At 43.0% G+C, this 18,579-nt stretch overlaps 1 protein-coding gene across 2 annotated transcripts in view; it reads right to left on the bottom strand.

Moving 5' to 3' along the window:
* Nucleotides 1-18,579, bottom strand: part of LOC138245978 (proton channel OTOP2-like) — a 60,249-nt gene that overhangs the window by 28,737 nt on the left and 12,933 nt on the right. For both annotated transcript variants that reach the window (XM_069200097.1, XM_069200099.1), the window contains exons 2-3: nucleotides 8,166-8,550; nucleotides 5,809-5,945 (exon numbers count right to left, since the gene is read on the bottom strand). In XM_069200097.1, the coding sequence (XP_069056198.1) occupies nucleotides 5,809-5,945; nucleotides 8,166-8,514 (486 nt within the window). In that variant the 5' untranslated portion in view covers nucleotides 8,515-8,550. The remainder of the gene's footprint in view (nucleotides 1-5,808; nucleotides 5,946-8,165; nucleotides 8,551-18,579) is intronic.

Genomic DNA, 18,579 nt, shown 5'->3' with positions numbered 1-18,579 from the left:
CAGGCCCTTTTACTGGACAAATGACAAATTACAAGACCCTGGAAGTCCCCAAATGCTATGCGCTGGACCAGTTGGTGGGAGGAAGTCCTTCTCTGGGGTACAGTAGAAGGACATGCACTGTGACAGGAGGAATACTGAGGGCTCAGAAAGCGCCCAGCCGCCCTGACTTGGGACACCTAGCTAGAATCATTCAAAGCTTAGACAAAGAGAGTGACGACTGAAGGAGACCCTCACCTTATGAATATATTGGGTAATTCCCTGCACTTTCCCACCAGTACCTACATAACGGATCATAACTAACATCACCCGACTGACGCTCCCTTCCAGCAAATTACATACATGCTTGGGGTCTTCTTTCTGGTCCCCTTGGCCTGCTTCCGATGTTACTATTTACTGATATCCACGCTTTACATGGCACTTGATGGTAAACCAGTTGAGGTTAAGGTGGGGGGTGGTGAAGTTTCATTGTAACGTTCTGATTTGGACTGATCTAACGGTATAGCAGCAAAAGATCCTGGGCTATTTTTAGTATACTGTATCAAACAACTGCACAATGCCATATCTGATTTATTGCTTATGTTATGAAAACAAATTCATATTCTGTCTTTGCATGTTGTTTTATTACAGATGCCCTCACTCATACCAGAAATAATGCAATATTTAGAAATAAAACCTAATAAAGTTTGTTGTCCTTTAAAAAACAAAACAGGCAAACACCAAGTTTTTAAACAGTATAAGCCTGAATTATGCAACACCATAAGGTGTGTCCCTGAAATGTGTCGCCTCCTTCTCCTCAGGATCTAAAAAGCCATTGCAACATTATTTGCAATGCATGCGTGAATATTAAAATCGCCTCCGCACATCAATACAAATTAGTTTTGTGCTGATTTTGAAATTCTGTCAAATGAACATCAAGGCCATCAACTAGGTGTGAGGTTGGAACATCAAAAAGAATATATTAAAAAGGTATCAGTTAAGTCAAACAAGTCAGGGCTCTTTAATAACAGCATTTGATAAAAGGAAGAACAAAGAAGTTCCTAAATAACCAATTTGGTGAGCTGCGCCGAAACCAAAGTTGCCAGGCCACCCTTGACCCGGCCTGCGTATGACGGTACAGCTGGCACACAAATTGCACAGGAGCCATTTAAGCAGCACTTGTATGTGGCCTATGTCCCCTAGCAACAAATTAAAATCAAATTCAGTCAGTCAGTATTGAACAATTTACTCTGATAGCCTGCCACATTCCACGAGACGACTCTAGTACCATTGCATGGAGCAGGGCGAGGATAACATGGTGTAGTCAGTGGCATAATAACCAGAGCTTGTGAGTTAGAGTCTTCACTCAAGTCCTTTTGTGATTCCACTTGAGGCTCAGGGATTAAGCCAACATTATTTTTCAGTCAATTCAGATGCTCCACTGAGGAAAGACCTCAAACGTATTCCTTGTTTCTAAGCTGGGAGTAAGAGTATTAGGTGTTGCCTTCACAGACTGGAATCTGATAGACTTACATCTGGGGCTATAAAAATGCCCTAATGGCTAAGCTCTGATGGCATCCCAAAAAATGAACGGGTGGAGATGCTGCAGTAAGGCATGATTAATTTAAGGGTGTTCATAATTAATTATCACACAATCCCTACTTGAGCCCTCCGCTTGCTGGCCAACCCAGGATACCCATCCAAATTATCCTCCTTCTGTGAGTTTGCTAGCTTGGGAAGGCCCTCCAGAACAATAACAAATGGAGTACATTCTGGCAGAATATTAGGAAATGCACCAGGTGTGTAAATGGCAATTCTATTGTCATGTCTGTAGCCCTGTCCCAAGTTGTCGCGTTTTGAGTGTTATCCCTCAATGTATCCTGGAACGTTCTACTTTCAACTGGATTGCTCAGGCTGCCAGCTCCTTAGTGTGTCTCAGATAGGGCAGCTAATGCCCCATGTTTAGGGCTGGAGACCTGGACGTGGGGGGTCTCCTTGATGGCTTGCTGACATCCTGTCAGAGTTAATTGTAATTTGAATTAAGTTTGTCAATCATTTCTGTGATTTTACCAAAAACCTCTGTAAAGAAACCTCAGAGAAGTGCTTCCAGCTTCCTAAAACATTTAGTGCAGGGCTCCATGAGATCCACCCGGCCCATTGATGCACTTTTCCTAGCTGTGCTGCATTGCTTTTTACAGAAGCTCCTTGTATCAGCCACCGGACCTTCTAAGTGATGACTCCACTCCCTCAGCACCCACTTGTACAATGGGATAATTCCTCTCCCTGTCAGTTGTGGATGAGCCAGAGGAAGTAGGGGGCACTGCAACAATATCTATTGGAGGGTCAACCTTTATGCAGGGGTTCCCTGTGTGAATAAATTGGCCAGTGACAAATATCATTCCTTCCTCCCCATTTTGATTGTAGCGGAAAAACGACCCACCTCATTTGATATAGTCCTGCATTCTGGAACATTACTTATGTCAGTATCCAACCGTCCATCCAGGAGGGCTGGTGGTTGCCGCAGAGTGGTGATTAAGTAGGAAATATAGTAATGTGATTGACTTCAGAATACAGGTAGAAACACGGAGTGAGAGACTTAGACTCTGGAAACATCATAAAGAAAACCATGAACAGGGCACGTAAATGTACTAGAGAAGAGCTTCTAGAACCCACCATTGAAAAAAATGAAACAGATTATTTGGAATGTGTGACGATAGACAACGTGATATGAAACGAAATGAAAAAAATAACAAATAGAAACTGGAAGATCCTGAACACCGGAAAATTAAAATTAGAGAAAACACTCTTCGCTCACAGAAGAGAGAAGAACCTGAAGGACGTTTTAGTTCATACAAGACCTATGGAAAAGCAGATAAACACTGTATCCCCTTTACGGAACCTACCAAAGGTGAGGGGTCACTTCCCGTGTGGGAAGTGTACTGTATGCCATCTGACGAGATCAACAAAAAGCCTGGATTTGGGATTGAAAAGGGAATGGATACAGAATAATCATACCAACTGTAATTCTAGCCATGTGGTGTTTTTTATAACATGTCCATGTGGCCTCAGATACATTGGGACGACCAGCAGAAAAGTGAAACTCAGAATAGGAAAACACAGAATTAACTTGAGATACCATAAAGTCGCACTGAGAAAGGCAAGCTATTATATAGAACTGGGCCACACTGAGAATGATTTCAAATGAACTCTGTCGGGACACCTTTCAAGGAAGAGTTAAGAAATGAACATAAAAAGAGTCCTTTTTTAAAGGGAACAGAAATGGATATACAAATTGTCCACCAATGTCCGCAGTTTGAATGATGAGATACTGTGGTCAATAATGAGGGTCCAGGGGGTAGCTTTCCATAGTACCACAGACCAGACCTGTAATGGGCCAGCAGAGTGATACAAAGGAGAAACAAGATGATATACAATAAGTAGGAAGGACACCCAAACCCTCTTTCCCCACCTCTATCACACTGATTATGGGTGGGGGTTGTGCAGGTACATTTCCTGGGATTGTCTTGATTTAGGAGGTAACCATAATACAACTTAGCAGTATGTGAACTTACAGAGGTCTGGCGGAGTGACATGAGGGGGGGTAAGAGTAAAGCTGACACCAAATAAATAGGAAGTTCCATCATTTGGGAAATGCATAACTGCATGTCCCATAATTAACGTACAGAAGGAGGTAATCCTGATACAGAGGGTCTCGAAACGCCAGCCTAATGTAAGGGAGAAATAGATGACTACATTTCCCATGGACATGCGTGTTGACGAAGGTGACTGCGGGCGTGGAAGACGCTGCATAATGCAGTGATGTGGCCACTAAGTAAATTGCCAATCTCACGAGGGAATATATCTGTTTGGGAGAAGACAGGACCGGACTAGGTGCAGATTCCAGGAGCAGTGAGCAGAGCTCTGGTATTTTCCTCTTGCTTTCTGACATGCCACACAGGGGCAGAATCTATTAAAACTAACTGATTTACTGTTTTTTCTCTTTTGACCCTAAGAGTGTGACGGAAATTCCTACTCACCTGCTCTCTACTATGAGGTACTTACCTTGCAACCTGGACCTGTGTGCCCAGCTCACTGGACGATATTAAATGGGGGCCAATAAATAGTAAACACTTGTTTCACAGAAACATCTGAGAATGTGAAATATGAATACGAGGGGCTGAGTAGGCACATTTGAGGTGTTCACATGATTGCGCGGAGGTGTATTTTTGAAAACAGACAATTATCACTTTGGAGTTTGAAATAAACAGAGATGAAGTAGTCTAGCATGACTATGAAACATCAGGTTAATACAGCATGAAATCTGGTTTCCTTGAAATTACAGCAACAACAATTAACAAGATGTCTAAAGATCTTTATTTTTTCAGGTGGACACGCAGGTAATTCCTGAGCGATCAGCAGAGGGGCAAGCAACAACCGAAAAAGTTGGTTTGTAAGCATGAGTGTGCCATGCGAAAAGTGAATGTGGATTACATAAATAGGGCACCACAGATTAGGAGGTTGGATGTAGTAAGGGATTCACTTGAAAAAAGCTGTGCGACCCAAAGGGCAGAAAAAGAACTGGCTGAAACATGTCGAACTAAACAGTTGTGTGGGTAATAAATATTTCAAAGTTTTGGTGTTGGTTACTACCTATGATAAACCATAGAGGGTGATAAATTGCACTGTAATAATTCTTGCTTCAATCTCTTCCTAGCTGCCAGGCTTTTGTAATAAAAAACTTTAAATTATACATACATTCATGTCTATAAATATGTATCCTAATAGATACATAGAGGGTCATTTGATCATCTTTGTTCTGCCATTGATATTTCTGGGTGCCATTTACACTCTGCTTCAAACCATAACAGTGTACTTCACGGAGTAATGGTTCAGTTCACATCAGTCATTGCTTTTCTTGCCCTGTGAATAACAGCATTTTCTGATTATATGTGTACATCTTCCTGAAAATGGGTGCACTTCAATGCCAGAACTGGTAGGCCTATCCTTTACTTTTCCGTTTTCTACTTTTATAGTTCCCTTTTCAATTATTTGCTTCTCTTCTTTTTATTTTATTGTTTCTTAACCAGAACCTACATCTCTTCAGGTAGTGCAACAGTTGGCTTGCTTTTTGTTGATTTTCTCTGCAACATGCACTGCATCCCACGTGGTCACCTCTTCTAAACCCGGAGACCATTATGGAATGCTATTGTCCAACGTGTATCATTGTTTTACAATTCTGTTATGGTTAACACATTTGTTCCAGATGTTGTGGCCATTTTGAAAGTTTAAAACAATGATAGACTATTTACAAAAAAGCAGTTTCACTCATAAACCAGACATATTTGCATTACCAGTGCTTGTTGTGAAAAAGTAAGCCCACAGCTGTCCCTGTGTTGTAGGGACTTTCACCTACGACGTTGTGAACTCTCTACTCTCGAAACGTACGCAGCAGCTGGTACATGGCCCGATTGGCAACAAAGCTGGGCCACATTAAAATACTGCCCAGTTCTTTATAGACCTCTTCTGTCAGCAAATGTGGTAGATTTCTGCTTACTAATTTAAAGGCTAGTGGTGGGAAGTGGTCTGGTGTGAGCATTGGAAAGAAAAGAAAATCCCAGAATGTTATAACTTTGTATGCAATCACATAGCTTCCCAATATTTTGCCACCCCACCTGTGCAGATAAATTTATTGCAAAATGATGTTTGCAATTATAGTTGCGCAGATGAGGTAAGCCACCTTAGGGATGGCAGTCCACCTGAGAGGTGCACTAAACCTGCTCACACTCGTTGACCTAAAGACGATCAAGGCAACTGTAATGGTACAGTCCTCACCTGGATGATCACGAAGGCGGCCTGCATCACTGGGTAGATGATTTTGATTGGCGATTCGCAGAGATAGAGAGGCAAAGAATATCCAATTTTGAACACGTCCTGCAACAAAATGAACACTCCGAAGAAGATTAGGCCACCTGTACATAAAACACAAAGAAACATCGACATGAGCACCAGAGGTACATGCAGTGAGTCACAGACAAGGGCAGACAGGATTATGGAGACCTGCAGCGAGGGTCGTACCCGCTGCGAAGGTCAGTGAGAACTGCAGCGAGAGTCATAGAGACATGAAGGGAGGTGCTAGAGCACTGTAGAAAGGGGTAGCGACCTGACAGGATGGTAATAGACTCCTGAAAAGAGGAGCATACAGACCTAAATGGAGGACCACAAAGACATACAGCAATGCCCATAGAATCCTACTGGGTGTTTAGAGAGAACTACCTAGAGGGTCATAGAGTCCTTTTAGGACGGTGCAGAGACATGCAGGAGCCATAGAGACCTCCATGGAAAGCCAATAAGACATGCAGAGAAGAGCCTAGAGACTGCCGGAAGGTTACAAAGACATGTGGAAAGCTCATAGATGCCTGCACCAAGGGGCGTAAAGACCCACAGAAATACATAGCCTTATATAGAGGGATACAAAAACTTGCAGCGTGTGCCAGAAGGACATTGGAAAAGCCAGTCACAGAGACAGACTCATATTTTCAGGCTAGTAAAGCATCTATACCAATCTTGTAATAAAACAGATACACATCAGCAGCGGTTAAAACACAGCGTAGTATGTTTATTGTGCAGTCATGTTGCTTACAAGCCTAAAAGTCTCCCAGTCGTGCCCACTGCACCCGCTCTCTTACCCTACTTTGTATTCAAACTAGGGTTTTCTAAAATGAATGTATTTATAGCGGAGTAATTAAGGTCAGTATATAGAATATTAGAGGAGAGACCCGTTTAATGTTTTTGCACCTTCTAGTGTTTTTGCGTCGTGACTTGTGACAGGTAAAGGCTTTCAGCGCAATATCTCAGTGCGGCCTGTGAGGCAACAGAGGGCTCTGTAGGTGTACATGTGTGAAAGAGCGAGGATGGAGTTAAGAGAGAGGATGAGTACGTTTCAGAAGACCAAGCAAGCAATGACCAACAGAAGAGCATTTATATCAAGGGGTAAACGGACCTACATGCCACGCCACTACGTCGACAAGCCAGGAGACACTTGATGCCAACTGAGAGAAACTGTCATGATCACCCGTGTTCAAGTCTCCTTCTCTGGGAAGGTCGTCACATATGTTTCAAGATTTGCAGGTGCTATGGCTCAGGAACCCAGTGCAGAGCAAGAAGAGGGAGGTCTACTGAAGCCAGGTTTAGAAATTGGCAAATGCAAGCAAAGATCTCTCCCTGGTTGCATTTTTGTATAAGTAGGATTGAGAGGCCTTATATGCTACCAACATACATGCCCAAACCACCTGTGTGTTACATTGTGTTGCGAACTGAAAGGACTGTAACCTCTCATAAGCCGTACACTCGATAGGCGATGACCATGTCTCAATGTATGCATTGGCTTTCTACATTGACAATATAAGCTTGAAAGGAGTTCTCCGAGGTCATTAATTTGCCAGAGTGGAAGCGCTAAGTGAAGATGACGGAGTAATTTGCGTATATGTGTGTGTGAAGTTGTGCGTAAATCACATACAAAAATATCAACCCACAACAAAATACTACTCATACCTAGGGGGATGTGGATTTACTATTATAATCTACCTACTTTGTTGTTTTTGTAGAAGTCGATGTTGCTGCAGGTCCATGTTTAAGTCACAGCACTGTGCATGTGTGTAACACTATGTTGCCAATTTGAGTGATAATGTGCTACAAATGGTTATGGATCTGATATACCCATTTCCACCTGCAAACTCTCAGCTGAGCCCCAGATGCCAAGTAATATAGAGAATGCATATGCACCAACTCTATAAACGCCTTCAAGTACACTTTTACTGGAGCGAAACATGAAAAGTGATAAATGAGCCGCAACACGATCATTGTTGCACTGGAATGTGGGTACTAGGACTGATCAGCAGTAGTAAAGAGACTATTACCTGTGGAAGCACCATCTGCGTACACCACATCCAGCAACACTGAAACAATAGTACACCAAGAATGACGAGCAATGAGAGCGTTTGAATACGTGGCTAATAAATTTGGTGGTGTGTGCTAACTTTAAAAGGTGAATGTTAATGTCTGAACGGAAAAGCGTCAACATCGGTACCAAATGCATGATAGATGCTCAGTGTTGGGATATGAGTAATGTAAAAAAGTGAGCGTTGCTCGAGTCAAGACAGAGAAGCACCACCTGCAGATGCCTTTCATACCTCTGAGCCAGATGGGGCCTGCGTGGGAATCCTTGTATAAGACTTCTGCTTGGTTCTTGAAGGTGTAGTACAGAAGGAGAAGCATACAGATGATGGCCAGCAACATGAGACTGGTCAACAGGAATAAGACCTCGTTTTCACGGATGGCCACGTGTGACAAGCCCCCACTGCTGACCAGAGCGCATCCGATCAACAGCATGTTGATGGCCACCAAGACCGACAGTAGACGTCCTCCCTTTTTCTGAATGATGGAAAGGCTTGAACGGGAAGGAGGTGACCCTGCCTTCTTTTCCACAGAGATCGATCCTGTGCTGGGCACATGTGGTGTGACATCTGCCTCTGGCTCCATTGTGTGTACAGTGAGTTCAGGTAAGTGGCTTGGCTCCTATTGGGAAATCGGAAAGAAGAACTCAGATATTGTGGTACATTCTAGAAGCTTTGAACTAGAAATAATAAAGTTTCCATCCACCATTTTTTAAGCATAATTAAGGATTTTATAGCAGTAAAAATATCACAGAGGAAGTGTTCTCTGGCTGACGGGAAAAACAGTATCAAGAGATGTTGCCAGATGTGTATTGAAATATTATCTAAATACTTTCATATAGAAAAAAGTCGAACCTGCTGTCTCCAGCAAGCAGAGACTAGTAGGCCGAGCTTTGGATATCATTAATTTGAACCAGCAGAGACCGCCCTGTCGGTGCGTGAAGGACTCCAAGCATGCATTATCAATGAGTCACAGAGCCAACCATAAGTTTCAATGATTACAACCACAGCAGGACTTCATTAAAACATAGCTGGTCCTCATCGCAAGCTATCATCAATATGCACACAAAATTTGCCCCACTCTAGGTATCATCTAGAAAAACAAGAGTAGTGCTTTCCTGTGGATACTTCAAAACTTGGCCAGAGGTCTCATTGACTAATACAAGGATAGAGGCTTTCTTTCCAACAGGCAGGGGCGCTGCCCAGGTATCACTGGTGAGGACCTGGGTAGGACTCCCTGTAGATGCATGTGGGTCCCACTTTTAAGTGTTACAAAAATCTCATGGCCATGCAGGCAAATGTAGGCACAGAGCCCAGGAACAGAACCAGGAACATCAGGTTCATCAATGGGCACTAGAGGGAGCTTTCTTGAACATTACTATAGCCTCAGTCTCGGATACCAGTCAGGACGAATAGTCTGGGGCTTGATGTAGAACCCTTTCTGAAGAAATTATTCTGCAGTAAATGTCTTAAACGTGATATTTTATAATTCTTTGATAAAGGTTCCCACTTATGGTGATTCACTCTATTTATTTTGACCCATATCAAATAATTTCCATCATCTATGAAAAGAAGTCACCAGTAAAGATGATGACCCTAATATTTCTAGTGTTCATTTTCTGGGTAAGTGAGGAAGGTGAAATTTACCAAATATACACAACACGGTATGTGACAGAACCTGGAAAGTAGTATTTTGAGAGCAAAGTAGAAGGTCATGGCATTACAAGAGCCAGATAATTGGCCAAGAATGAGGGTAGATGCGCCCAGTGGTTGTCATTAGCCATCACTCTCCATAAGTCACTTTCTCTGGGTTATGCCCTTGATTGAACAACTGTTTTTAATGTCCATCATTGAAAATGAACCCAAACGTCTGTCCACTATTGAAGAATCGCTTAACATCCTAACACTATAGGTAAAAAGCCCTTCAGCCTTAAATAACAGAGAATTTTCTTCGCTCAATGCCGGAGTTTGATACATCTTTCTCACTACTCTTATTCATAATAATTCAGGTTTCAGTGTTCATTCTTTAAATGTGGCGCACCTATATACTTTTTCAGTGACTAAGCACTATATGAAACTATTAAATACATACAGTGCCATATTGAAGTATGTCTGTACATAGATGTAAACAGGATTTAATTTGGGTTCTTTGACTCTCCGTTGATAGTGAAGCCAGTAGATAGCAGAGCAATCCTCAGAGAAAATGCATGAGACTTTCTTTATAAGAGAGCAACAAAACTGCTATATACTTATAAAACAAAGAACTTCTATGTGAAAATCATGTTTAATTAAAAAGTCATATCTACAAAACAAAAAAAACTTAATGAATCGTAAAAATAGAATCAAATGACTAAACATTACAACAAAAACAAACTGAGACAAAATAAGGCACATAATCAAAAATAAATACAAATAAAGCACAAAAAAGAGTTTCCTTATTCAAAGCATCCATTGGCGGGCAGCAATGGATTGACATTATTCACTGAAGAAGAAGTCTCTTGGCATGGGAACGCCATTATGAGCATGGGAAAAGTCAATTAGTTAGAGCAATGCACCTTGCTCGCTTAATGAAGTAGCTAAATAAAAGTTAGCATTTCAGATTTCTAGCATTTCTCAGGAAACTTCAGGGTGAGTTCCACAGCACAGGCCTTTTAGCGAAAGGGTTTAGGAGACACCCAGGGGCATGCCTAGTTAACCACAGGTCACCATGAAAGTGTTCCAGGATGAAAGGGCTCTACAGAGCTACATAAGGCTCCCAGATCAAACTCGCATGTCCTGAGGGCTGAATTTTGTATGGTGTCTATCGTGAAACCAGTCCCTTCTTGGAGATTGTTTGAAATTGGTCCTGTATCAGGGAAGACCAACTGCAGTTACAAATGTAAAGACGTATATACATACTACATGTCTTGTCCTGGGAAACCACAACATTTTGATAAAATGCCCAAAATCACACGATCAGAGTAGCAACTATCTGCTGCATGGTTACTCGGGGATCAGCTCCTACCCTAATCTGCTTCAGTAAATACTTACCCCGCCTGGATGCCATCCTGCGCAGTGTCCACCTGAGGTTCGCATGCACAGCAACGGTACTCAGATACACTTTTCCTAAAGAGGAGCAACCGGGTGAATGTCTGACTTGCCTCTTTACATCCAGAAAGCCCCAGAGTGGATGTTGGTGTGGTCATGCTGTGGTACGGAAACATGGCATGGGAAACCCTGTAGCATGTATTACTGTTGTCAGCTGGGCTTACCTCACAGCACGAACACTTTCTTTGAACATGCCAGTCATGCAATGTAGTATAACGTAATCGGCTTCCAAACATTTTCAAATGAGGCTTAATGAATGGGAACATATTCACCGCCCCTTTTCCACATTTTCCTGATGCTATTTTCACGTCCCTTATGCAATTGTACAACGTGGTAAAATGAACGGAACCTTACTAACTGTGCAGAGGTCTTACTGAATTGAGCAGAATAGGTAGTAAACATTAGGAAAACGTTAAGCTAGTAAACACAATAAAACTTGAACATCTACGAAGATGCAAGACAGGGGAACTCACTGGTAGGCTCAGCTGTCAAAGATATAATAGAATAAGAGTAATTACTGTTCAGTAATGCATCCAGTTAACGATGTACCAGTAGAACATACAGCATGGTCCTGCGGAGTGCCAGGCATGACACAAGGGCACAAGCATATTGATACAGTAGTGATAGATGTGCATAAACTGAGACAATCTGCATCAGAAAACACATGGTTCAACTGTAGAATGGGAATTTGGTAGGATTTTGGACAAGTGGAGTGGGAGTGTCGCAGCACCACAACACACAAATGAAATCTAACACGCAGAAGGCCTAGTTTTTGTAATTAGTTTTCTTTAGTATTTTTATCTTTTAAATTAGTTTATAGGAAAGATAAGTTAAGATATAGCACCACACTAATTGGGGTGGTATCTGCCCAACATTAAAAAGAAGTATGTGATAAAGGACCCACCGCTGTACACAATAAAGACATTGCAAGCCATCAAGGAGTTCCTATGTAAAGTCAGTCTTGTGGTATAGTGTCGAAGATAGAATATCGAAGGGTCACAAAATCCTGAGAATAATGAGGAACAGAATATTTAAGAGGCAAATGCACAGTAGGAGGTATGGATTTACTGTTCCTAACTCCACAATCATGTACCTTGACTATATGTACACACACGCACACACTGATATATATATATATATATATATATATATATATATATATATATATATATATATATATACACCAAAGTATGTATGTATATGTAAATTTAGGTATACAAATCCATACAAACTCACCTTTCAACTTTTTGTCCCTCCATATTCATTTCATTACATTGTGACCCTTCGATGTTCCGTCTTCGATATTCCCAGCCCACACCTCAGGTCATGGAACTCCAAGGTTACTTGCAATTTACTTTTAATATACTGCATGGGCTAGTTGTTACTTACAATGCATGATAACACCATCACTCTTCCCACTAACCTCTTAAATCCTGTAGGTCTTGTTCTTTGATATAAAAGAGATAGAAATACCTGTAAACAAGAAGAATTAAAGCCAAATCTGCAGCAAAAAACTAAACAAATCAAAAAGAAGTTAGCGATTTGTTTCATCTTGGGTTCTGGCAGCAGGCATTATGATGTGACAATTTAATTGTAATAAGATATTACAGTTGAGCAGCTAGTTCATTTTCTTGTTACCAATGACTAGAGACGTCACAACTCAACTGTTAGAAGGACATCAGAGACATATTTTTAGAATGGGATTGTAGGTTTACATGTACTATATAGTACATATTGCACATTAAATACCAAGATGGACAATACCATAAAATACTGCTTTTTGCCATGGGACTTGAGGATTCCAGATGTGTTTATAAGGAGAAACAAGGAATAAGGAAAGAAAAGCAAACATTGGCAAAGCCAACAGGTCTCGCCTATGCAAGATCTACTGGCTTTGGCAATGTATTGTAGCCATGTTGCACACCAGTTCGGCTGCTGTTCAGCTTAGTTAAACGTTAGTGGGGTGGGGTCGAGTGGGGTTGATTGGGGTGGAGTGGAGTGGGTCGAGTGGAGTAGATTAGAATGGGGTACAGTGGTACAGATTGGAGTTATGCAAGGTAGATTGGAGTGGGGTGGAGTGGAGTGGGGAAGTGGGGTAGATTGGAGTGGGCTAGATTGAATTAGGTTAGATTGGTGTGGAGTGGGGTAGATTGGAGTAGGTTGGGGTGGACTGGAGTGAGGTGTGGTTGACTGGAGTGGATTGGGGTAGATCTGAGTTGTGTAGATTGGAGAAAAGTGGGGTAGATTGGAGTAGAGTGAGGTGGATTAGGGTAGATTTGAGTAGAGTGGCAAGGGAGACTGGAGTGGAAATGAGTAGATTGGAGTGGAGTGGAGTCGGGTAGATTAACGCAGAGTGGAGTGGGGTAGATTGTGTGGATTGGAGTGTGGCAGAACAGAATGGAGCGGGTGGATTTGGGTAACTGAGTGAAGTGAGGTAGATTGGCGTGATGTGGAATAGATTGGAGTGGGATGGACTGGAGTGGATTGGGATAGATGGTGGTGGAGTGGGGTCGTTTGGGGACCAGTGAAATGGGGTAGATTTGGGTAGAGTGGGTGGGGCAGATTGAAGTGGGGTATATTGGGGAGTCCAGTGGGGTAGGTTGGAGTGGGGTAGATTGTGGTGGAGTGGACTATGGTAGATTGTGGTCAATTGGAGTGGAGTGGGACAGGGTGGAAAGGAGTGGGGTAGATGATTGGTGAGGGGTAGATTTTGGTAGAGTGGAGTGGGGTTGATTTTGGTATAGTGGAGTGGGTAGATGGTGGTATATTGGAGTTCAGTAGATTGGGGTAGACTGGAGTGGAATGGGCTACGGTAGATTGGAGTGAGGTGAATTTAGGTATAGTGGGGTGGACTGAGGTAGACTGGAGTGGAGTGGGGTGATTTGGGGATTGGAGTGGGGTAGATTGGAGTGGGGTAGATTGGAGTGGAATGTGGTGGGGTAGATTGGGGTGAAGTGGGGTGAACTGCAGTGGATTATGTAGACTAGGTAGGAGTGGGGTAGATTAGAGTGCAGTCTGGTAGTTTGGGGATTGCGGTGGGGTAGATTGGGGTACATTGGATTGGGGTGGATTGTGGTGAGGATAGATTGGAGTACATTGGATTGGGGTGGATTGGGGTAGGGTAGATTGTGGTGGAATGGAATGGGGAAGATTGGAGTGGTGTAGCTCAGGTTTTGTGGGGTAGATTGGAGTAAATTGGAGTGGAAGAGTGGGGTAAATGTGAGTAGGATAGACTCAATTTGGGTAGATTGTGGTGGATTGTAGTGGGGTTGAATGTGGTAGAATGGAGTGGGGTTAAGTAGGGTATATTGGAGTGGAGTGGAGTAGATTGGAGTAGATTGGAGTGGAGTGGGGGTTATTGGAGTGGTGTAGATTGGAGAGGGGTAGATTGGAGTGGATTTGGATAGACTGGAGTAGATTGGGGGATTGGGGGATTGGAGTGGGTGGATTGGGGTAGATTGGACTGGAGTGAGGTAGATTGTGGTAAACTGGAGAGGGGTAGATAGCAGTGGGGTGAAGTAGATTGGATTCAAGCGAGGTAGATTGGAGTGTAGATTGGATTGGAATCGGGTAAATTGGAGTGGAGAGCAGTGTGGTAGTTGGTGGCCATTTAGAGTGAGTTAAATTTGATTGGAGTGGGTAGATTGGAGTGGGGTGGGATAAATTGGAGTGGAGAGGAGTATGGTAGATTGTGGTAGTTTGGAGCAGGGTAGATTGGAGTAAAGTGGGTAGAACTGAGTGGAGTAGGGTAGACTGGAGTGGAGTGGGTTAGAGTGTGGTAGATTGGGGTGGAGTGGAATGGGGTGGGGTAGATTGGAGTGAAGCAGGGTGAACTGCGGTGGATTGGAGTAGAGTGGGGTAGAGTGGGGTAGAGTGGAGTGGAGCAGGGTAGATTGGGGATTGGAGTGAGATAAATTGGGGTAGATTGGGTAGATTACAGCAGAGTGAATCGTGGTAGACTGGAGTAGGATAGATTGTGGTAGATTTGAGTGGGGTAGATTCGAGTGGAGCAAAGTAGTGCAGCTCAGGTTTTGTGAGATAGATGGGAGTGGGGTGGAATGGGAGAGTGGGGTAGATATGAGTAGGGCAGGCTGAAGTAAGGTAGATTGTGGTGGATTGAAGTGGTATTAAGTGGGGTAGATTAGAGTAGAGTGGGGTTTATTGGAGTAAGGTGGATTGGAGAGGGGTAGATTGGAGTGGAGTAGGGTAGATTGAAGTATAGTGGGATAGATTAGGGGATTGTAGTGGGGTGGATTGGAGTAGATTGGACTGGAGTGAGATAGATTGTGGTAGATTGGAGTGGGGTATAATAGAGTGGAGAGCAGTGTGTTAGACTGAGGTACATTGGAGTGGGTAGATTGGAGTGGAGTCTTGTAGAATGAGGTACAGTGAAGTGGAGTGGGGTAGACTGCAGTGCAGTGGGGAAATTGGGGTGGAGTGGGTTAGATTGGGGTAGATCGGACTGTAGAACATTGGGGTAGATTAGGTTGGAGTGGAGTGGATTAGGTTGTGGTAGATTTGAATGGGTTAGATTGTGGTAGATTGGAGTGCGATAGATTGCAGTGGAGTAGAATGGTGTAGCTTTATATTTTGTGGGGTAGATTGGAGCGGTGTGTGGTGCAAAGTGGTGTGTGGTAGATTTGAGTAGGGTAGACTGAAGTGGTGTAGATTGGAGTGGAATAGATTCTGGTAGATTGGAGTGGGGTTGAGTGGGATAGATTGGAGTGGATTGGTGTATTTTGAAGAGGGGTAGGCTGAAGTCATCATTAAATGAATAGATGTAGAAAAGCTGTTTTTGTGACTACTGAGCTTGTCTTTTATGATGGTAATAATGCACACAGTTTTGCGTGTTAATGCAAAATCCATATTTTATTAAATACCCATATGTCGATATGCTGCTGTAGACGGTGCTCTTGTTCCTCTGGGACATCCAGGCAGGAGGCCGGTGCCTTGATGGATAGGTCAACTACGTCTTTTGCCAGCTCCTGCTTGGATTGGCTACTGGTAACAGGCTCACAGGAGAGTTGCCCATTCTGCAGCACTGAGCCAGTGCCGTAGAGCCCACCTTACCTCCAGGCTTGAAAACTAACCCCCAGAAACCGTAGATGAAAGTGAACAGAACATGGACCCAAGGCTACCTGATGTACTTGTGTCCACCCTCACCTCTTCCACTTTATGTACACAACAGCACACTCCCTTCTGTAAGCACATTGGTGTAATCTATCATTGTTATGCTCTCAACAAGCTTTTAGCGGAGGGAGCGATCCACTCCTTGAATTTACATTTTCTTGCTTCAGTACCTAATGTCTAAATATTTATATATATACTGTATATATATATATATATATAAATATAGTGTTTTTTTCAAAGATAAAGAAGACGTGGCTTTTTTGGCAGATGGACTGCATTGAAAAGAGGGTTGCCCCATCAAATGAGGGGATTGAAGGTTATTACAGGGCAAGGAGGGAGGGGAGATTGAGCAAGCGTTGTCTTTTCCCAGAATGCAGAGAACGCAGCAGCCTGTTTTAGGGAAACAAGTATGCCAATAAAATGTAAAAGACATTCGTCAAACACCATTTTTATTCATTAATGGCAACCCCTTGTCATGGCACAACATAGTCATTGCAATGAGTTGCTCTTTCCCCGCCTCATGTTCCCTCCTCCCCCGAACATGCTTTTCACATTCTTTTTCAAATTTTATATAGCGCGAACACCATCCGAAGTTACTTGAGTGCTTCACATAAGCACCAGTTACTTTAAACAGGAACACATTCAGCTGCCCTCTGACTACTGGAAGTAAAAAGACTGCCATCCCGGGATTGCTAATTCCGACAGTTTAAATGTCTGCTGAAGTGTCATTCAGTGAGTCTCCTGTGAGTGAAAATGAAACTGGGCAGACAGCTAAACAAGCCTTCCTGCCAGGGTGGCTGCTTGCATGAAAGAAATGCAAATGTGCACTATATGTTAATCTGCAAATGTAAAGGATGCTTTGGAGCCGGTACTGGCTTTAATTGACCTAATCACTCAAAGTTTTCTGAGGTCAAAGATTTAGGGGGTTATTCTAACTTTGGAGGAGGTGTTAATCCGTCCCAAAAGTGACGGAAAAGTGATGGATTTACCACCAGCCGTATTACGAGTCCATTATATCCTATGGAACTCGTAATACGGCTGGTGGTATATCCGTCACTTTACCGTCACTTTTGGGACGGATTAACACTCCTCCAAAGTTAGAATAACCCCCTTAGTCTTTTTGAGCGGTAGTGCAAAGAGTTAACAACTGGGCTATGAAGTGCATGCTTGTAATTGTATTTATATTGTTCTTACATACACTCTGGGTATTACTAAAATCTACATTCGGGAAACGTCATTTTATCTTAAATATTTTGCACAGTTTGTAGCAGTCTATCTAATACTGTGTGAAATGCAAGTTTAAAATAATGAATTGGATATTCAGAGTGCTTTCTGTTACAGACTGTGACCTCGTAGCAGGTACTTTTTTCACTGCACCAACCAAGACTTAATTCTGTGAATGACAAAGCCAGTAGATTTCGCATAGGTTGATGTTTCAAACATCTATCAGGCGTTACACGTGTAATACACACAAGGGTTATTAAATACAATCAAATCATATACTGTAAATGTAACCTTCAAATCATTGCCAATACAGTTATAAGCAAATAACTAAGATTCCCAAGAAATATGTCATGGGCATTGCTCTTATCGATAAATCTGCCAACATCCAGCTCGCGGGACAAAAGGTTCCAACTGGACTGCGTATGTTCAGCCTGTGTTCTGGAAGGACAGCTGCAGGCCTCCACATACCTAATGATAGCCTGACACGCGTAGGGCTCGGCCGATGTCCTACCTGAGGGGGGCACTCTCGTGATGGACAAGTGTGCGGATGTAGGAGCAGGAGACATTGGAGGCGCCCATCAGCCACGTAGACGGGCGATATCTAAGGCCCGCCATATAAAGGTACACGAGTTAAGTAACTTGGGTCTACGCCAACTGTTCATGGGCACTCGAATGAAGAATTGTCCAGGGATGTCTGCGAACAGCACACAATTGGAGGACTGATAAGGGTCGTAGAATAATGCACATTGGTTTTAAGCTATGAAATGTATTTTGCTAACAGCGCTCACCAAGACATATGAACGATTTCAACTATTAGCCAATCAAGTGGAAGCCGAAGATACATTGCACGGTTTCTTAAATGCGTCAGCGAGCCCGTTCTGGAAAGCTGTAACGGGAAGGCTTTTCGAAACTCGACCACCCCTTCTCGAAGGCCCAGCTTGGGACAAAGTGTGAGTTCTAGTGAACTGGTGCAACCTGACCGATACCGGTGAACCTTGGTGCTGGTGGTGTACACCTCTCCCTGAGGTAACTGGCGCGAGTCCAACTGCCCGGACACTGAGGGAGGGTTGGATGGAAGACGTCGATAGTATCAATTAGGCAATGGCGTTACCTCTGTAAAGACACAATGGAAATGAGTTCTGCAGGCCTCGCCCTGCTTCCGTTGTCTGCAAAATGAAACAACCTTACTGACTCAGCTTGTGAGCATAAA

Source organism: Pleurodeles waltl, chromosome 7, assembly GCF_031143425.1.
Source record: "Pleurodeles waltl isolate 20211129_DDA chromosome 7, aPleWal1.hap1.20221129, whole genome shotgun sequence".
Classification (NCBI taxonomy): Eukaryota; Metazoa; Chordata; class Amphibia; order Caudata; family Salamandridae; genus Pleurodeles; species Pleurodeles waltl.
The sequence above is the reverse complement of the archived record's forward strand: the minus strand, read 5'-3'. Positions and strand labels throughout refer to the sequence as shown.